Genomic DNA, 21,940 nt, shown 5'->3' with positions numbered 1-21,940 from the left:
TTTGACCTACTCACATAATTTCTGGGAATCCAGCCCAAGGAGATAATCTAGAATATGACAGACTTTAATTATAGTCCATTTTATTTTAAAACAAATGCCAAAGCTAAGGGACAGTGGAATAAATTATTGTGCACCTTGATGGAATTTTATTGAAGTACCTATGAAGACTATGCAGGGACCCAGAAAATGCATGTGCTGTAATGGCAAGTGAAAAACGCAAGATGTACAGAATGTGTGTCCTTGACATTAGGACTGTGTGAAAACTCTGTTACTATTACTATGGAAGGAAATGCACAACAATAGTAATAGCTATTGTCTTAACTCTTAGGATTGTTTCTGTTTCCCACACTTTGTCCAGGGGTGTTTTATCTCTGTGGTAACCAAGACAATGTGTTACACGGACAAGCAGGTTGCCACCTGACTTTGAAGGTCACCTGGATCTCCTGTGGCTTCTAATGACCCTCACACCAGCTCCCTTTGGATACAGCTGTCTCTGGAACTGGGACCAAGGCTCCTTTGCCCCTTCAGACACTATTTCACGGTAGGGTGTCTCCTCCCTGAAGTTGCCTTCTGACAGACAAACCCCAACACCCAGCCCCAGGTCCCAGCTGTAACCCTCCCCCTATCACCTGGCTGCTGAGATCCCAGCCTGTTTCACTCACAACTGAGTCCTTGAGAGGGACACGGAGGTGCTCCTGTTTGGTTTTTAGCCCAAAGCTCTCCCTTCTCACACTCCCTCCCCTTGGTCACCTCCTCCACTCCCAAAACCCCCACTGTGCACTCCCACAAGAATGGAAGGCCCCTTCTTTTTACATCTGTGGGGCGTGCAGAGCCCTTGACATACAGCAAATGCATAAGCAATGTTTTTTGAATGAGTGAGTGACTGCATGAGTAAATAAATGAGTGCGGAGCCCTGCCTGTTCTTCTGGGCTCCACCATGACCATGGGAAGCCCCTCTTGATGTCCAGATGACATCTCCAACTCAAGGGACCTAAAACTGTCCTTAGAAATGTCTCCCGCTAAGCATCAAAAGCACTCCAACTCCCCTAAGACACTTAGAGCTTCCTAGGTGTCCTCGGAGACTTGATCACTGTATCCAACCAGTTACCATGTCACAGCATCCACTGGAAGCTCTCTGTGCTACAGTTCCTGTCTTCCTTCCCAGAACTTCCTTAAAGATAACCTGTACTCCAAACATGTGGGACCCCTCCATTCCCCAAACTTCATCCGGTCTGCAAAGCCTACCTCAGATTCATTAAAAGAAAGACTAATACCAGCTCAGGGCAGAAAAACTGGAAATTATAGACAATCACAGATTTTCTATCAACTATTGAACATTTAAAGTTTTCCCAGGTTCTCACGACTAAGAGGAACACTTTGATGCAGACCCTCGCATATATATTTTTGGCCACATCTCTACTCATCACACTAGTAATGGGATTATTGGACCCAAAATTTGTAAAAGCTTTCTAAGACTATCAACACATGTGCCCAAAACTGCTTTCCAGAAATAAAGGTGATACTAATTTATACTCCAACCAGGGAACAGCGATGCTGCTTATCTCACTTGACCTATGTCAGCACTGAGGGAACAGTATTTGTCGGTTTCACAGGTGGGAAATCGGGCCTCCTAATTCTTCTACTTCCATGTCTTTCCTGGTGTTTTCTCTCTGATTGGTTTTCTCTCTCCTCTCTCTCTCTCCCAGGACTTCCTCTGTGGAACTTACTCCGTCCTATAAAACCCACCTTGCATGAAATCTCCCCGGCTCCAGCCCGGAACGCTGCCTCCTTCAGAATACCATCATTTTATCTGTGTCTCCTAACTGTGCCTTGTGGTAAGATATTCTGCGCAGTTTTCTTTTTCTTTGTGACACCTTAAATGCCTTGAGAACAGATCCGGATCCTTCTGCAGTGTGCTCTACCTCTTAGAGTTTAAAAATGCTGCCTTACATCTCTATATAACATAGCTGTTCTCAAGCCACATTAATAGTGATGCATTAAGGGGGCACTGAGTGGCTCAGGGGGCTAAAGCCTCTGCCTTCAGCTCTGGTCATGATCCTAGGGTCCTAGGATTGAGGCCCGAAGCAGGTTCTTTGCTCAGCAGGAAGCCTGCTTCCCCCTTGCTACCTGCCTCTCTGCTTACTTGTGATCTCTGTCTGTCAAATAAATAAATAAAATATTAAAAAAAAATATGATGCATTAAGAAGTAAGGCTTTGGGCTGCCTGGGTGGCTCAGTCCATTAAGCGCCGGCCTTTGGCTCAGATCCTGATCTCAGGGTCCCCGAATGGAGACAGGCTCCCTGCTCATCGGGGAGTCTGCTTCTCTCTCTACCCCTCCCCCCTGCCTGTGTTCTCTCTTTCTCCTCGGCTCAGGTCATGATCTCAGGGTCCAGGGATCAAGCTCTGCATCAAGCCAGGCTTCCTGTCCAGTGGGGAGTCTGCTTCTCCCTCTCTCCCTCCTCCCTCCCACTCTTTCTCAAAAATGAATGAATAGTATCTTTTTTAAAAAGACCAGAAAACAAGTCATTCATATCCATGTAAAGCATATATTGTATTACATATTCACAGACATAGAAAAAGCTTGGAAGCATGTATAACAAAAATGTTACCGATGGGTAACATTCCTAATTTTTTATGATGATTGTGTTTCTTTGGATACTTCAAAAATATTTTTAAATGTCACGGAAAAAGAAAGGAGGATTTAAATCTTGAAGTCCAGAATTAAATGTATTGGTGCCCAAAGGCGATCTCTGGTACCACCTTTGTAAGATTCAGTGTTGGCAAGGCTTTCTCCTTTGGTATCAAGAAGAATAAAAACAATATAATAATAAATAATATAAAGAAAAAAGACATCATTAGTAAGGTTTCTGTGAAGCTCCTTTAAGTCCTCTGGTGTAAAAGAAGCTTGTCTTTGAACAATTACACTGACCATTTATTAGTTTGTCTGAAAATAAAGGATGTGCCAAAAATCTATCAGTGTTTTCCTTTAGTATTTTCCGTGACACAAACCACAAACCGTTTATTGAACTGCAATCTCCACGAACTGCCAACACTAGTGAATTTAAATCTGCCTTTTAGAATCATAAACTATAATTAGCTCTCTGGCGGACTTAAGTGGAGAAACATGTTTTGTTTTGTTTTTATCAAATATATTTTGTCCTTCTCTGCTTTAAACACCTATCATGTAATCGTGCACATAAAAGGCTAGGCTAGGTGATGCCTTGGGGAAGAAACAATTGTAGGGAGAGAGACAGACAGAGGACCAAAGAAGCTTTCATCAGAAATGGGGAAAAATGGGATTATTATTTGAAGTCTCTCAAAAAACAAGCATAGGATTGCTGTACCGCTGAAGCTCAGAAATTGTTTGCCAAACGAATGAAGAGGAGCTAGCTTTCTCCTCAGGAGACAAGGGACACTTGCTATTTTTAAGGAAGCTCTACACCAGATGCGGGGCTTGAACTCACGACCCTGGGATCAAGAGTCACTGTCTCCCCACTCAGCCAGCCAGGTGCTCCCAGTTGACTTGTTATTATTGTGTGATGAGTCTTAGGACCTGAAGAGAGAAAGTTAAAAGGAAAGGGAATGTTGTTGATGTCTCCTGGTGATAAACAGATATGGATGGAAACCAATTCAGCATTGGTCTTAAAACACAAGAGAATGGATTGATTCCAGATTTGAGAGAGGAGAGGAGAGGGCTCTTTCAAAAAGGAAGTTACTGATGTATAAGAAGTCACTCAGATTCTCTAATGAGAGTCCTCACTTGCCATATTTTGGCGCCTGACTTGTGTGTCTTCTGCTGAGGCAAAGCCAGAATGGAACACAACATTAATGTACGATGATTCCCTATTCTAGAGGCCAAAGCCCTAGGAGATTAGGTCTCTGTGAGTCTAGTCTGAGTACCGGCTTATACTTGGGGAGAATTTGTCAGGGGAGGAAGTGCTCAGTGTCTCTGCATCACACCACCTGTCATTTATGGAAGGACTACCATGTGACCACCCCGGCATGGAACACTTGATCCTATCTCATTCTGACCTGTGTCACTGGGGCTCATCAAATCTCAGTGCTCCAGCCTCCTAGAGCTTGACTTCTCCAGGCACTAACCTTCCAAAGACTTCAGATTCCTCATCCCTAAAATGAAAATGGTAATCTCTATATCTCATGAATTTGATGTGATATAGGATGTGAAAGCATTTTCATCAGATCTTATGTAAAGAGAATAGGTTTTTTTTTTTTTTTTTAAATAAGGACACTGAGAAGAAAAGAGTCCCTTTGTAGTCTGGCCTCTGCTGATACCTCCCAGCTCACTTCCTCCTCCATTGCTTTTCCCTGCCTGCGCTTGTCCCTAGATCTCTAAGCTCAGGCTTGCCTCAGGACCTTTGCACCAGCTAGCTTTTCTTCTTGGAGTTCTCCTTCCTCATATCTTCACAGCTGGCTTTTTTGCATTGTTCAGGTGTCCGAGTACCTCTTCAGCTAAAGCAGCATCCTCCCCAGGCAAAAATCCCATTACCCTTGTTTATTTCCTCAAGGCACATCAACCACCATACATAATGCCTTATTTGTGTTTATCGTCTGTCACTCCCAACTAGTTTATAACCTCCAAGAGGAAAGAGACTTTCATATCTAATGTCGCCATTTCATTCCAACCACAGAGTAGGCGCTCAGTAATTTTTGTTGAGTCAATCAAATGCATGAAGAATCTTATAGAGAAATAGTCCAATCAGAAACCTCTGGGCAGCCTGAAAGCTATCTGGAAAATTTCAGATCAACCAAAACTTTTTTTTTTTTTTTTTTTTTAAGTGCTGAGCATATAGAAAGCAGAAGAATGATGCGTGGTCGCTATGCAGAAGGAGTAGCCTGTGTACCAGAGATTAGGAACAGCTGTAGAGGCAGGCCAAAGGACTGTCAGTACCAGCTAGCACGACGCACGTGTGCAACTTGGACAGGTAACTGAGCTCTCTGAGGCCATATCCTTACTCTTTGAACAGGGACAGTGAGGTCTGTCTCACAAGGTTGTTGCAAGGATTGTGTGAGATCGATTAAAGCCTCATCCCACGGCAGGCATGGTGGGCAGGCAACAAAGGGTTCATAGCTGTGGGTAAGGAAGCACAACCAACAGCCTTTTTTAAAGCCATAGTTCTCAGCCTTGGCCACAAGATGGAACTCCTCCTCCCAGCAGAATGCCCGCCCACACTCCCAACTGTCTGGCCCCACCCACCGAAATCCTTATTTAATTGGTCTGGGGTGCAGCAGGGACCTGGGAATTTTTAAAGGCCCCCCATGGGAATTCTAAATGCAGCCAGGGTTGAAAACCATTGCCTTCAAGACATCCGCAGAGTAAGTTCTTAGTCAGAAGGGCCTGCCACAATTACATTTTGGAATCAGAGCTACTTTTCTTTGAGAGAGGGCGAGTCTGCTCCGTGATTAAGTCTTTGAAGAGATAACATGCCCCCACACTCAACGGTGATGAGTGGATTTTCCTGTGGGGTGCTTTCTGTCCTCTCCCCCTACTCTTCCTCCTCTCTCAGACACACATTTACACAGACTTTAAAGAAGCCGTAAGGATTCCGGAATGTTTGCCGACAAGGTGTGGCAATGACATTTAAAACGACAGTGAGAAGTTCTCGTCCAATGGTGCAGTGTCTAAGTCTGGTACGGGGCTGACAGTCTGCAAATACTGGTCAATTGGGGCACCTGGGTGGCTCAGTTGGTTAAGCCACTGCCTTTGGCTCGGGTCATGATCCCAGGGTCTCGGGATCGAGTCCCGCATCAGGCTCCTTGCTCAGTGGGGAGCCTGCTTCTCTCTCTGCCTCTGCCTGCCTCTCTGCCTGCTTGTGCTCTCTCTCTCTCTGATAAATAAATAAAATCTTAAAAAAAATTTTGTTAAAAGAAAGTACTGGTCAATTAACAGTTAATTGTGAATTGGAACAAGACTCAGGATTCACAAAGGTCATGATTACTTGAGCCTAGAGATTGGCTCCAGTCAGGATGCTGGCAATGGATCACAGATTGACTTAATGTGTCTCCCTGCAGGGAGGATGCCGTTTTATCTTGTACACTCTGCCTTTTGGAGAACTATTACCACACGGGTGTTTCCCTCCGGTGTGCTCAGGACCACTGTGAGCTCTTAGATCATTTATAATAACGTTCGGCAGGGTAACGAGGGCTTGAGTTAATTCAAACAATTAAGTGGTAAACATTTTTTATTGGCAATTTTGCAAACAGCACAATATTGTGGTCCTGAAGTAAAATAAGTCCATCCCAGGTGTTTATAAATTATCAGATTTGGAGCTTGCAGAATACCAACAAAATGTCAGCGTGGTGTCAAACACTTCTGCAGTTACGCATATAAACTCGGGCCTTTTTTCTGTGTGTGTGTGTGTGTGTGTGTGTGTGTGTGTGGTTTCCAGTGTGGTTGGAAATAAATACATTTAAAATGTCAGTTTATGGCTTTGATATATCACTAGGGCGCACACGCACCACGTTTTTCATTGGAGGTAGTTTATGTGCTCTGAGCTGGAAAATGATGAAGAACTATTTTTATCTCCCAAGAAACTAACCCAAGGGCTTTTGGTGGGCGTTTGATCTTTTAACCAGAGGGAAAAAAACAATACAATTTCATTCTCATTCTCTCTCTCTCTCTCTCTCCCTGAAACACCCTTTTAAGGAGACATCAAGTTGGCAGCAGCACTAGGGAGTCTAACTGACAGACTGGAAAGATCTGGGCTCGGAGATCAAGCCGTGCCTCGATTTTGTCATCAAACAAAGCCGGAGTGTAGAAGGCACTTGAAGAAAAAAAACTCAGCACAGAATGCCATGTTTGGATTGCCATTCGGGTTCTGAAATGAGGGGAAAACGTAGGAACAAAGCGTCCTGTAATGGACCCAACTTGAAAAAAAGTAACAGTCGTATTTGACCTTCATTTCTGTGGGGAAATTAGGTTTAGTTTGGGCAAGTGCTGAATTATGCAAGGTCGTCAGAAAGTTATCCTTGAGAAACTGGCCAGGTGTCGAGAGCAGGTGGGTTGATGTATTAGTCCAGGACACCGCAATGAGGGGCTCTGCCTCCCGTGGGCATTTGCTTCCCAAAGCACCAGCCCTGGGAAGGAGGCTGTGCTTTTCTAGTGCTGGGTCACTCTGGTTTGTATTCTTTTTCTTTCCTTGTTTATAAACCGTCAGCTGTCATTTCTCACGTCTGTCTAATCCCTCCCTCTGAGGCAGTGCCTTCTATTCTCCCCACATTGCTTATTTTAACCAGCTATAAGCAGGATCACAGATCACTGAGGTTTTCAAAGACAAGAATAAAATATGATCCAGGCTCTGAGTTCAGGCCCAAGGGCCTGATCTAGGGAAAGCAGCGAGCTTCTTGTGGACAGTATTACAGCGTTTGGAGACTGACTTTGGGGGTGGGGGTTGAGGGGGGAATGAGCGGGCTTTGGCTTTGTTCCAGGTTAAGACTGTATCTGAGATAGTCGACCCCGACCCCTCTGTATGACACTTCAGCATTCGATGTGTGGACTACCCGGGCAACGCTTCTGACTAGTAGAGAGGCAGCCTGGTGTGGTGTTTGGGACTGAGCTCCCCCAGAGGACTCCTGGGACCCAGCACCAGCCAGGTGACCCAGCACCAGCCACATGACCCAGCATCACTTCTGTAACCTCCACCTGGTGAGGAAGACAACTTTGGAGCTGTCATGGGCAGTTTTTCTAAGCAGCTCTTTAAAGTGCTTAGAACAGGGCCTGGTATACAGTAAGTGCTAAATTCGTGTTTGTAACTAAAATGATAAAGTAAAGCTTACTTAAGGAGCTACTCTCACTCAAAGACCAAAATATACGGATCAGCTTTTGCCAGTTTATCCAAGAGCAAAGCCACTAAGTCTGTGTCTCTCATCCTTCTGTTTATGAAAAAACAAAAAACAAAAAACAAAAAACAAAAAACAAAACCAAAAATCCAACCAAACACCTGTACACTCACTCTTGTGTGCAAAGCAGCAAGCTGGGTGTGAAATGTTTTGACTTCAAGGCATCATGTGCTCTCAATCAATTTACCTGTGGTCACTGTGAAAAGTTTATTCTCTGCAAAAGTCTCCCATTTCATTTGGACACGGATAAAATTTTTTAAGAGACAACTGAAATTTGTTTAAAGTTAATCCATTAGTCAACAACAACCTTGAATTATAAAGGTTTATAGATATTCCTAAATAGCATACTTTATCCATTTTCATTTTAGCTCACATCTCATGTTAGTGTAGAGGGTGTTAGTCTTTTAAAAGTTTAAATACAGTTTTTTTTTTTTTTTTTAGTTAGAAAAGAAATATGTGCTAATTGTGGAAAATCTGAAAATTCAGATGAGCATCAGGGAAAAAGAATTCATGTTCTTACCACCGAGGTCACTCAGTAGCCTTTTGTGGATTTCCTTGGTTACTTTACATGTTGTGTTTACATCTGATCATTGGTTATATACCCTTTGTATATACAAGCTAAAGTTTGGGGGGAGAGATTTTTTCTGATATCTACTAATGTTAGAAATTTTAAAAATATAGGAGAGTGGAAAGAAAACAAAAACTGACTGCTTGGATGCAAACATGCTTTCTTTTCCTCACATCACCCAATTAGTGCTTCTAATCGAAGCTCGTCTGCTGCAGCATTTGTGGAAAGGGAATAATTACTGGCCAGAGGTCCTAGCCTCTGGTAGCGGTGGATAGGAACTTTCCAGGGAAGGCAAGTTCCAGTGGGGTATCCAGATGGGACACCGACCTTGGCCCTGTCACGTGAAACCTGGTGGGAAGGCACCACGGCAAATTCAGCTAGCTCACTTTCCCCTCTGACTTCTCTAATCACAGCAGGGTAGTGGCTGGACTAAAACCAGGATCCCAACTTCTGCCTCCCAGAGCTGTACTTTTGCTCTGGAACCCACATAGTAGGTCCTTAATAAATAAAAATCTACTGAATGAAAAAAAAATTACTTAGAATCTCACTACCCAGAGATAACTGTTGCTAACATCATGTTTCTTTCATTTTTTTTAAGTGAAGCCCAATGTGAAGCTTGAACTCATGACCCTGAGATTGAGACCTGAGCTGAGATTAAGAGTGGAATGTGACTTCCTGTCTTGCTAAATTAGCAAGACAGGAAACAACATGTGTCAGAGACGACGTGGAGAAAGGGGAATCCTCTTACACTGTTGGTGGGAATGCAAGTTGGTGCAGCCTCTTTGGAGAACAGTGTGGAGATTCCTCAAGAAATTAAAAATAGAACTTCCCTATGACCCTGCAATTGCACTACTGGGTATTTACCCCAAAGATACAGATGTAGTGAAAAGAAGGGCCATCTGTACCCCAATGTTTATAGCAGCAATGGCCATGGTCGCCAAACTGTGGAAAGAACCAGGATGCCCCCCTTCAACTGATGAATGGATAAGGAAGATTTGGTCCATATACACTATGGAGTATTATGCCTCCATCAGAAAAGACGAATACCCAACTTTTGTAGCAACATGGACAGGACTGGAAGAGATTATGCTGAGTCAAGCAGAGAGAGTCAATTATCATATGGTTTCACTTATTTGTGGAGCATAACAAATAGTATGGTGGACATGGGGAGTTAGAGAAGAGAAGGGAGTTGGGGGAAATTGGAAGGGGAGGTGAACCATGAGAGACTATGGACTCTGAAAAACAATCTGAGGGGTTTGAAGGGGTGGGGGGTGGGAGGTTGGGGTACCAGGTGGTGGGTACTATAGAGGGCACGGATTGCATGGAGCACTGGGTGTGGTGCAAAAATAATGAATACTGTTATGCTGAAAATAAATAAAAAATAAATTTAAAAAAAAAAAAGAGTGGAATGTGAACCGACTGAGCCACCCAGGTGCTGCTCACATCATGTTTCTAAGAGGATAAAGAAAGCTGTGTTGTACACCCCATGTTCTGATTTTCAGTAGAGTTACACGGGCACAGTCTAGGTAGGATCAGGGAGAGATTATCTTGAAGGTGTTAGGGTCCACCACCCTCCCCCTAAAAAAGAAAGATACATAATCCTGATGACTCAGATCCTTTGATATGTGTTTTAAAAAGTACAGAAAACATTAGGGAGGTTTTTATGTTTTTTAGTTATTCTTTTTGGTAGCTTATTTTAATGCTCACTCCAGATTTTCTCCATGATGAATTAATTAGAAATCTGAAGATTGCCAAAGTTTCCAGCTTACAGTAACACGTGGGGAAGGAGACAGATCTTAGTGTTTCCCTGGTTAAATACACCATCAGGAGACCAGGGACGAGCATACGGCTGATGTGGGAGGGGGTCTTTGGCTGACTGAGCACCCCTCCACCGAGAGGGCAATGGCTTGGCCCTTCCCACATGGACTGCTTGGCCCCAGCCCCGTGGCTTTCTTCTACCTGGCAGTTTTCCATCAGCGCCAAGACTCCCAAGACTCTGAGAGAGGAGGCTCTTCTCTGTTCTGTTTCCTGCTCCTAAACTTTTCCTATTGAGAACCCAGCTGAGCCCCTCATGGAGGGGCAGTTTGGAGAAAGTACTCTTTGAAGGCTTTTGTGAAATCTGGTTAACATTTCCTTCCAGTTCCCCTTGGCCTGTGGTTGGAAAGTTCCACTAACCTGTAATACAGACTTTCAAAGTTAATGATAAACATATTTGCAAATTATCTTTAATTCCGATATGCCAATTATCAGAGAAGCCCAGACATCTACAGAGTCAATCCTTTACCTGAAAGGGGATCTCCAGTACTGTCTGGAAAGCTGTTTTCTTCTCCCTGTCAACCAGAAAGCAACCTACATTAGAATCATACTCAGATGCGAATGGAGATAGTATCAATTTTCCAATGTAGTTAAGTTTCCACCAGAACCTGGTAGGGTGGGTGGTGATGGAGCTCAACAACAGTATTGTAAGGGGTAGGGAATGGAATAGAAGCTCCTGGAAGGCAGGAGCTTTGGTCTGTTTGCTCCCTGTGCTGGGTCCTCTGTGCCCAGGATAGTGTTGGCATGCAGCAGACCCCAGTGGATGAAACAATGCGCTATCGTTTTACTTTTACTTCACATGAGGGATGATTTTTATTTTATTCCCCATTTACTCTTTGTTTGGGTTTGCTGTCAGTCTAGGTGGTAATTCGTTTCTGTATCTATAAAATTTTTTAAAAACATATTTTGATCTCTTTGAACAGTGTCCATATCTCTAGAGATGACCGCGTTTCTGCCCTTCTCCTGGGGCTTCTGTTTTTAGAAGCAAGGCTGTGCTATGGGATAGTCTCCATGGAGGGATTTACTCTGACCTTGCTGGAGGCTCTGTGTGTGTGTGTTTTCAATGAAGTCGGCAGAGACCATCCTCAAGACATGTTTGTTTATGTTAACACCACCTTCAGACAGTGAAAGCCTCTCTCAGTAGCCTATAGGACCCCTTTATTTGGGTTCCAGAAGCAGCACCAGGCATGGGCTCCAAAGCCCTGGGTTTTCGTCCAGCTGCCCTGGTCATCTGAAGGACCTCACATACCAGCTCGGCTTTCTGGATCATCATTTGTAGGTCAAGGTGGCCACAGACTGGCTCATCACTAAGGTGCTCTGCCTTCTCAGTTTTGCCCTGAAAGTCGCACTAACTCCCTGGGGTCGAGCCTTTTGAACGGTGTTTTCCCTTCATTGTCTTAGAAGCCCTCCCCCTCCCTCCCCCCTCCCTCCAAGCTCATAAATCCCCATGTCTCAGCACTGTAGATACATTTGTCTAATTAGGAGCCTCATTTTTTTTTCCACACAAGAAGCATTCCGATGTTTAACCAGCCAGATCCCCACCCCCTCTTCCTCCCAGCAACGAATCTAAGTATTTCTTGTTTCTGTTTGAGTCTTGCTCCTCACCATTGTCCTAACTGGAATGAAAAGCAACCCGCTCGCTCTGTGCATACAGGGAGTCAGGGTTATAAGAAGTTTTTGAAAGAACGAAAATCTTTTTTTTTTTTTTTAAACTTTTACAAGGCTAACCCCAGAAGCTCCCCAAGGGGAGGGCCACTGTTGGACGGGTCGTGCAGAGACCTGCCTTCCCACATCTGTGCAACGGCGGCAGGACTGGGCAGGCGTGCTTCTGTCAGCAAAGTCACGGTACTGCTCACCGAATTGGAAACGCACACGGAGCAAACAGAAACAGCCCCTTCAGCTGGTGTTGACAGACACAAATATGGAAACTTGACAGGCTCCGTGGGACAATGGAGGTCCCCACTCTCCCACAAGCTTTCCTTTCACACGAGACTATGTTACATGGCATAGGTGACCTCTCATCTCATGACCCGGAGAACATTTTTACCAAAGACCATGTCTGGCCAGAATCATCCCCGTGACAGACAAGGGACATGACGTGACTCGGGATGACTTGTGAAGGTCGGTGGAGACAGAATAATAGAATAACATCTAGGATCTCTATTCTTGCTCTGATTATTATACTACTTCTTAGGTTAAGTTTTCTAAGAGTGAAGTCAGAAGAGACTTCTTTTTGCATTTAAAAAAAAAATGCCCCTCTTGAAACCACACTCATGGCTTTACTCCATGCCTCTTGCTGGAGCACCCAGTATGTACCAGTTCCCTGTGTCGGAACCTATATACAGAGATTAAGAACTCTGAACCCTTGACCTCAAGGCCTGCCCTCATATGCTGGGGAAGCAGAGACACACACAATTAACTAGAATACAAGGCAGATGGTGTGGAGTTCCAATATGGAGGTGTAGACACAGAGAGGAGACGTTTCCTCTGACAGAGAAAAACCACAGGGGGTTTCTTGGAACCAGAGATGTATGAGATGAGCTTTTCTGAGGATCTGGCAGTGGGCACTTGGAGGCAAGGGCACTGAGCCAAAGGCTCAGGTGAGCCGACAAGAAGTGGCAGTATGGTGCCTGTAGGGAACTTCGTCCAAAGCAAAGGCCATGAGAGGTGATAGACGGAGATACTGAGGCCAGACTGAGGTCTGGAAGGCTGTCTAAGGAGCTGGGCTGCAGCTCACAGACAACAGGGTGGGGTTGGAGGGTCACTCAGGAGCTCTCTCCAGAAGCAGAGCAGGAAGTGCCACCTGGCTGTGTGTGCAGCACAGGAACATGGCAGTTAGGGACAGGCCAGGTGACATGCACAGGCCAGGTGACTGTGTGGTGTGGGGGTGGGGGAAAGCAAGATGGCCTTGGACATGATGATTAATGAGACCCCAAACCACTCATCTGAATAAAGCTGGAGCCACTGTAGAGATATAGTCACAAGGTGAAAGAAGATGAAATCAGGAGAGTTTGGAAGAGTGATGGATAAGACCATCAGATGTCCGTGGGTGCTGAAAACATGGTGCTGGTCCTTGAGGGAGATCAGGGCCAGAGAAGAAAATATGGATGTTGATAGGATTATGGAAGAATAGAGAGATGGCTGGAGAGCAAGATGTGGAATCACAGCCTTGAGGAGCACAGTGACACCTATGTTTTGGGGGCAGGGAGGGCACGAGGGGCAAAGCAGAGAAGGGAGGTCAGAGAGGAGGGAGAAAAGCAAGAGGTGACAATATCAAGCCAGGGGAAGTTCAGGAGCTCTGTGGGTCCTGCCAGACAAGATTTGGTGAGGAGATGGGTAGTGACATCTGAAGGCAGTTCCAGCCAAGAGATGGATACGAAAGCCAGCTCCTATCAGGTGGGTGACGAGGACAGAGGTTGTCAGCCTACAGCGCTACCCTCCCCCCACCCTTCTATCTGCTTAACCTACTCTTATCATTGAGGTCCCGGGTCGGACATCACTTCCTCTTGAAAAGCCTTCTGCAGAATTCCAGGGTGGGTCATGTATCAGGGTGTTCCCACGGCATCCTGCCTGTGCACCCCACGGGATGCTTGCTACACTGGCTGTGGGGGGTTCAAGTGTCTCTCTTCCGCACTAGACTCTAGACTGCCAGGCAAGGGCCCTGTCCAGACTGTTCTGTGATGAGCACACTGGAAACAGATAACACATAATATCTGTGTAAAGGACAGCGAGTGGGAGGGAGGAAGGAAAGAAGACACAAATACGGTGTGGAGTCTGTGGTCTCTAGAGCAGGGGAGGAGCTGCCATCCTCCATGATGCTCTCCCCATGCCTCGCTCATGCCCTCTGATGCTACTCATTGGCCTCACCTTCTCAGTCACTGGTTCTGTGGTTTTCACCCCTGCTCCACTGTTCTGGCCTTACCTGGATTCCTGTCCATTCGGTCACGGTCCAGTGTCTTAGCCATGTGTTTATAAACACCCTAGACTTGTCTGTCAGCTGTGGGCCCCTGGCCACTCCTTAGCTCTGCCCTCCCTTCTAAACTGCTAAACATGCCCTCCCTTCTAAACTGTTCTAAACTGCTGACTATTGCTTGGAGAAAAAGAAGTGATAAACTCCCACATTCATAAGCTCTCAGCAGGGTCTCAACTGCTCCTTGGTCATGCTTGGTTTTTCTTCCACTGTCTTCCTTAAGGCCCTCTCAGGTGTTGATCCAAACCTCTTCCACCCAGCTGAAGGCCTCATACCCATTAGTGTCTCTTACCCCGAGAAGGGGCTGGGCCAGTGTATTTGTCCCCACTCTTCTCCTTTTCTCCTATCTCTGAAGAGATGGTATCTTTTCATCTTCAAGGGCCAACCTTTATTCTTGAACTATGGTCCTGTGCATATGTTTTTAATGGCATGTACTAGGAAGGGTGGGACATATCTTATCACTGCCTAGCACTGAACTTTGGTGCTGTGTTCAGAAGTGTTAGTTCAATATAACTCAACCCAGAATCATTGCAAGGGGGCCTCTTGCTACAGCACAGGACTTGCCTCCAGGATCAGACCAACCTTGAGGAGCGGTCTGAGGTGGGCCAGGAAGAAGAGGATCACCTCATGGACAAGGCCCAGGATACAGAGGATGTGGCAAGTTCTGTGATGGTTCCGAAAGCAGCTGATGTGAGGTATTTCCAAAAGGAGACTGTGGGCTCAACCTGGATATCAGAGGGACATGACATACCAGTAGGAAACATGGACAGATGATCCCTGGTGGCAGACAGGGCCAGTATCAGCCCTTAGGAGATGTGCTGGTGATGGGAAACTAATGTAAGCCCAGTTCTAGGGAATGGGAGTCCAAGGGACCGGGGGAGCTGTGTCTTTAGCATGGAGGCCCAGCTGGTGGCATCCTTGGGACCTAGGACTGGGGCCTGAAAGAATGAATGGTGCTGAGTTGCACAAGCTGAACATCTTGCTGCTCCCATTAAAACTGATCCAGGAACATGGAGGACAGTCATGGGTCACAGTGGCACCAGACTTAGCTGTGAGCAAGCCAGGAGAGCGGGGGAAATGAGCCAAGGGCTCCTATCACATACGAGTCTCCCCTGTTCTAAGCCAACCTCTGAAACCAGTCCTCTCCTTCTACCGCTTTCTTCTTCCTTAATTCTTTCCAGACTTCTCAAAGACTTACTGCTACAGAATGGATACTATCTTCCAGGTACGTCATGCTTTGGGTTAGCTCACTGACTACTCCAAGTACTTCTCAGGAATGAAGAACTACCATTTACAAATAACAAAAAAGATTTCTGCGTAAAAGCCTTGTTTTAATTATGAATGAAGTTCAAGTATAAACCATTGGTTTTGTGGGAAAGAGCAGCTTCTGGGTATGGTTGGATCTGTGTGCCAAAAAAGAAAGGTCTAGATACGAAAAAAGATGGAAACAACCCAAAGGACCATTGACAGTTGAATTGATTAACCAAATGTCCAATATGACCCAACCTTAAAAAGGAAGGAAATTCTGACCGAGGCTACAACATGGATGAACCTTGAGGCAATTATGGGAAGTGAAATAAGCCAGTCACAAAGGGACAATTATTGTATGAGTCCAGTTATATGGAGGTCCTTAGAGGAATCAAATTCAAAAGGCAGAAAGTAAAATAGTAATTGTCGAGGGGGCAGTGAGTGGAGAAGGGAGAATTACTATTTAATGGGTATAGAGTTTCAGTTGAGGAAGAAAGTTCTAGAGATGGATGCTGGTGATGTTTGCTCAGTGTGAATGAACTTAATGCTACAGAACCATATACTTAAAAATGGTCAAGATGGTAAATATTATGTGTATTTTGCCACAATAAATTTTTTTTTCTTAATCTCCTCAGGAAATCTGAAGAGACCACAAAGTTGAACACCAATGTTTTATATATCCCAGGAGGCTAAAGAAAATCCCTCTTTTGTAAAGCCTTCTCATTGTGAATAGGGGGAAATTACCTTATACTTGGGCAAAGGTGTTATCTGCTCCAAGAATTCTCTGAGCGGAAAGTTGGCTAGGTTACACTTGTTCCGTACTTCAGTTAGCTTATAAACTGTTGCCAGGTCCCATTTCTGTTTCCGGAGCTGAAGGCACTGGGTGACAAGAAGCCACCTATGGAGATTTCACACATAGGGCTCACATAGGGCTCCGGACATCTCACACAGATTTCACACAGCAGCAGAAACCCCAAGGCCAAGAACGCACTGTGGGGAAAAATTTCTCTTCAGAGATGACTGTGCATCCCATGTGGGGATGGACTGAGAGGCGGAAGCCGCTGACAGATTGATGGGGAGGATACTAACTGGTATCTAGGAGCTAGTCTTCTACAAAACATGCTCTTCTGGACTGTCTAGTTCCATCTTTAAATGTCTATGCTTAGCTAATTAATAAAGAGTCTGCTTTGTTATTTTGTAAAGTAGGGAAAAGATAACTGGGTGGGAAAGCACTGAGCAGGTTGGTTAACCTGATTTTCACCTGAGTCTGGCTGGAAACTACCATGAAGACCAAAACCAAGTTATCATGGCTCACTTTGGGGCAGAAACCTGCATTCTACCCAAAAAGTCAGAAAAGAGCTACCTTCCATGCAAATGACTTGCCCACTTGAGGTACCAGTTCAAGCAAATTCCTTAAGTAGCTTCTTTGGGAGAACAATCAATGCTAAATCTTGATCTCTCTGCCTTAAGACAATATTTTAGTAAATGGCTTTGAAAATATGATTTTAAGAAGTGGGTGTGCAATAGTAACAAATCCTCTATAGCATGGATTTAGACTGTTCTAGACTCTCTGCTGTCACACAGCCAGTGAAACTCGAGCCACTTTCAGTGGTGTGAATTCCCAACACGCAGCAGGTATCTGTGTAACTCTGCTGAATGTATTTATCTGTCATCAGCTTGTACTCATTAGGACTAGACTATGAGGCTCCTGTTGTATTTTTCTAAAGCAATTTATACTTAATTATTTTTTTTCTACAAATTAATTATGATTACTACAGTTAACTATTTGCACTTTTACTGAAGTACACTATATATAGAAAAGTTGGGCATATCTATTTACTTGAAAGTATATTCCAGAAACTGGCCTTTAGAAACGTATTTAACTGACGATATGCTTACCAAGCACCGACTCAGTATCTGAGACCACCTTAAGGCTTGGAATATGGAGACAAAGAATTCATGCCCTCATGCTTCAAGGTTACAAGCCGGTAATGAAACAAAGATGTGAGCATAAATATTGACACCACAAGGAATGAGTAATGTGTTAGAAAGGCAAAGAGAAAGCCAGGGGAGCACAAAGGTGGGCAGGAATTCAAGTGAGACCTCGGGGAACAGGGAAAGTTTCATCGAGGATGAAAGAACAAAATGCAGAAGAATAGAAATTTGGAATAAAGGCTGCACTGCTTTGCTGGGGTGAGAGCAAACCTGTGGATTTGTGTACACTTGGTTCAAAGGGGGTTCTCTCCAACTGCGAGGAAGACCTGCTATTCTGGGAGTTGAAGTGGGGGTCAAAGCCTGGAGGGGCTGCCCCTGGGGCTTGGAGGCTAGGTGTGCGCAGGTGTCATTTCATACCCTCGCTATGGTTTCAAAGGCAAAGGAGGGAGGGGTTTTCCCCTGGAGCATGAAGTGTGGTTGATTACTGCTCCGAAATATCGTCAAGTGTTTCCCAGGAGGTTATGGTTTGCACATGCAGGGGCAGAGGCTGTCCCGGAGAGGGAGGGGGTTTCCACCCAGATTCCTAACACTCACAGATCCCAGGTGGGGGACGCACAGGATGCCGGACCACAGACTCGTGCAAGGCTGCAAGACCAGCCGTATACTCCCTACGCCGCAGTTCACCCTCTCGTCTTCCCGTGCTGCGTAATTACGCGTGGGCTGAAGACACACAACTTGGTTCCAAGGGCCAATACGGGGAAGCTGGTTAGGCCCTTTTGTTGTTGTTGTTGTTGGTTAGGACTTTTTAAAGAAGATTTTATTTATTTATTTGTTTATTTGAAAGAGAGTGAGAGAATATGAGTGGGGGAGGGGAAGAGGGAGAAGGAGAAACAGACTCCCCACTGAGATCATGACCTGCACCAAAGGCAGTCACCCAACCAACTGAGCCACCCACGTACCCCCAAAATGTTTTTTTAAAAAGCCACAAGAGATGTGAAAATCTTTCTCTCAATCTCTCAGTCCATCTCCTCCTCCAGAGCTTACTGGTTACAATCTGGGACATGTCCTTCCTGACTCCTTAGTCATAGGAACCAAGACTGAGACAATATTTTAACCCCAAATCATAGCAGTCTACACCTTTTATTTATTTCTTTTTTAAGTGGAGGAGGAGCAGAGGAAGAGGGAGAGAGAATTTTAAGCAGAATCCCCACCCAATGTGAAGCCCAATGTGGGGCTTGATCTCAACCTGAGATCAAGATCTGAGCTGAAATCAAGAGTTAGACACTTAACAGAGATACCCAGGTGCCCCTACAACTTGTTTTATTTAATAATATCCAATGGAAGGCACCCGGGTGGCTTGGTCAGTTAAGTTGCTGTCTTTGGCTCAGGTCATGGTCTCGGGATCCTACATCGGGCTCCCTACTCATTGGGGTGTCTGCTTCTCCCTCTGCCCCTCCCCCTGCTCGTGCTCTTTTTCTCTCAAATAAACAAATAAAATCTTTAAAAAAATAATATCTGGGGTGCCTGGGTGGCTCAGTGGGTTAGTCTCTGCCTTCGGCTCAGGTCGTGATTTCAGGGTCCTGGGATCAAGCCCTGCATCAGGCTCTCTGCTCAGCAGGGGGCCTGCTTCCTCCTCTTTCTCTGCCTGCTTCTCTGCCTACTTGTAATCTCTCTGTCAAATAAATAAATAAAATCTTAAAAAAAAATAAAATAAAAATAAAAAACAATATCTTACGGATATATTTTAAGGCCATTGGTCTCTCCTTTTTTTTTTTTTTCTTAAAGATTTTTAATTTACTTATTCGACAGAAAGAGAGAGATCACAAGTAGTAAGAGAGGCAGGCTGAGAGAGAGAGGAGGAAGCAGGCTCCCCGCTGAGCCGGGAGTCCGATGCAGGGCTCAATCCCAGGACCCTGCGATCATGACCCAAGCTGAAGGCAGAGGTTTTTTTTTTTTTTTTTTTTAAGATTTTATTTATTTATTTGACAGAGAGCGATCACAAGTAGAGAGGCAGGCAGAGAGAGAGGAAGGGAAGCAGGCTCCCTGCTGAGCAGAGAGCCCAATGCGGGACTCGATCCCAGGACCTGAGATCATGACCTGAGCCGAAGGCAGCGGCTTAACCCACTGAGCCACCCAGGCGCCCCCGAAGGCAGAGGTTTTAACCCACTGAGCCTCCCAGGCGCCCCATGTCTCTCCTTTTTTAAATGGTTTTAATTGTACTAAGTCAAAGTACTGAAACGTATCCAAGCAGTCCCTACAGAAGGGCATGTAAGTCATCCGCAATTTGTATCAATTTCAAACACACTCTGCTGTGATATCTGTAGGATCCTTAAAGGGAGATTGCCTGACCAATGAGTAATAGATGCTGCCGAACAGTGTTCTGGAGTATCAATTTCCACTCTCAACCGTGCATGTGGGTAACGACACCCCAACACCCACATCAATGGGAAGTCTAAGTAAAATTCTAACTCACTAGTGAAATTCAAAGGCATTACAGTCAATAAAGCACTGAATGATAATGAGAACAGAAGCCTTCAAGTCAAACAATTAGAGTGGATCTAATGAGGGACTGTATAATTTAGTGATTAATAAACTCCTCTTATGTTGTTCCTAGGGAAATAATTACTAAGTGCTAGAAAGCCGCCATTTCTACCCTTTGGCTCATACGTATCTGACCACAAATATATTATTTTGACTTGCCCCAAAAGTAGAAATAAGGTAAGAAAACATCAAATTAGACTATCAAATTAGAGTATAGATCTTCCTTGACTTATAGCAGGGTTATATACCAATAAACCCATCGGCAGTTGAAAATATCCTAAATTAAAAATGCGATACTATGGCTAACCTACCGAACATCATAGCTCAGCCCAGAAGACGTTAAAGGTGCTCAGAACACTTACGCCGGCCGGGGAGTCTGGGTGGCTCAGTTAAGCTTCAGACTTGGTTTTAGCTCATGTTGTGATCTCTGGATTGTGGGATCGAGCCCCACACTGAGCAGCGAGTCTGTTTAAGCTTCTCTCTCTCTCTCTCCCTTACCCCTCCCTCCCACATACTCACTCTCTCAAATAAATCTTAAAAATAAAAAAAGTGGGAGAGAGAGAGAGAGAATAATTATGTTAGCCTGTAGTTGGGCAAGAGCATCTCACACGAAGCCTATTTGATAAGAAAGTGTTGAATATCTCATGTCACTGATCGAGCAACGTACTGACAGGGGGAAGCAGAACAGCTGTGTGGGTGTGGAAGGGTTGTCGGTGTGTTGGCTGCTGACCCGTTGTGGTCGTGCGCCTGCCTGGGAGCTGGGGCTGCTGGCTGGCATCGGGAGAGAGGATCATACTGGGGATCACTAGCCTGGGAAAAAGATCCCAATCCAAACTCCAAAGTGCCAATTCTACTGAACACATGTCACGTTTGTACCCCCATAAAGTAAAAAAAACCATTAAGTTGGCCTTCCTAAGTTGGGAATTCTCTGGCCAAGTTTCTTAAAGAAGACATTTTCAAGGCCCTGGAATGATGACTGCAGGGGACACCATCAATTTGTCATGGGGACAGCAGTCTACATCTCATTATTGTGTCTGGCATTCAGAAACACAGGATACACATGGTCCTGGTCTACCTCAGCCAAGGGCAAGGCAAGACAGGTTCTACCAAAAATCAGCAAGGGCAGCTTCAGCCAGAAATGCCTGACAAGGGGAGGGCTGTAGAGAGCTGAGCCTGTGGGCAGGGGGAGGGAGGAGGTGGGAGAGGGGAAAAGGGACAAGTCTGGGTGTGTGCTGGGGGTCGGGTGGAGGGTTTGCTCCCTGTGATGATGTGGTATCACCTGCTGTGGTTCCTAGGGATGGCACAAGGAGAGTGAGGAGGTGGGCCAGCAGAAGGTCACCTTGCTGGATACACAAATTTAGTCTAGAGCAAGTAAGATGGTACAACCTAAGGAAGCTAAATTCTATCCTCGGAGACAAAGTCAGATCTTTATGTGTTTTAGGCAAAACCATATAGCATTTCAAGACAAAGAGAAGATCAAATCCTTTGAAAGATCCTAATCAAATTCACTTGGTATTGCTTAAATTTAACTTTCCTGGAGTTTGTGTATCTGTTCCCCTCATGGGGCACCCCAAACCCCTTAGTAGAGGTGAGGTGATCAAGTGTGCAGACTGGGGGTGGTGTGGGGAAGGAGAGAGGATGCAGGGGACATGGGAGATGCAGAATACTTATATTTACAGAACAGGTGGTTTCCATTCCAGCAAAACCCACCCTCGAAATTCCTTCCCCTTCCTCGAAACGCCTAGAAAGCTGCGTCTTGAGAGCCCTCTCCCAGCCTGTTTCAAGAAGGGGCCCTCTATTTTGGACTGGCAGCTAGTGACCGCAAAGCCAAAGGAAGTCCCTCTCACCAGGGTTAAAAATAGCGAGTTCCGGTGCCAGGGAAAGTTTTCTAGTTTTACCGAACAGCATTGCTTCCTCATTCTCCAAACGTGGTCTCAGGGATGAAGAGGGCCGACCGAGTATTTCCAACAGCCAGAACTATCTGCCTTTCCCTCCAAGAACAAACC

At 45.2% G+C, this 21,940-nt stretch overlaps 1 protein-coding gene across 1 annotated transcript in view; it reads right to left on the bottom strand.

Annotated features, from left to right (window-relative positions):
- The window catches only part of EDARADD (EDAR associated via death domain), a 58,785-nt gene that overhangs the window by 1,946 nt on the left and 34,899 nt on the right, over window positions 1-21,940 (bottom strand). The window contains exon 5 of the mRNA XM_059170312.1: window positions 10,710-10,755. Within this exon, the coding sequence (XP_059026295.1) occupies window positions 10,710-10,755 (46 nt within the window). The remainder of the gene's footprint in view (window positions 1-10,709; window positions 10,756-21,940) is intronic.

Source organism: Mustela lutreola, chromosome 4 (assembly GCF_030435805.1).
Source record: "Mustela lutreola isolate mMusLut2 chromosome 4, mMusLut2.pri, whole genome shotgun sequence".
Lineage (NCBI taxonomy): Eukaryota > Metazoa > Chordata > Mammalia > Carnivora > Mustelidae > Mustela > Mustela lutreola.
Note: the sequence above shows the minus strand (reverse complement) of the source record. Positions and strands in the feature narration are given on the sequence as shown.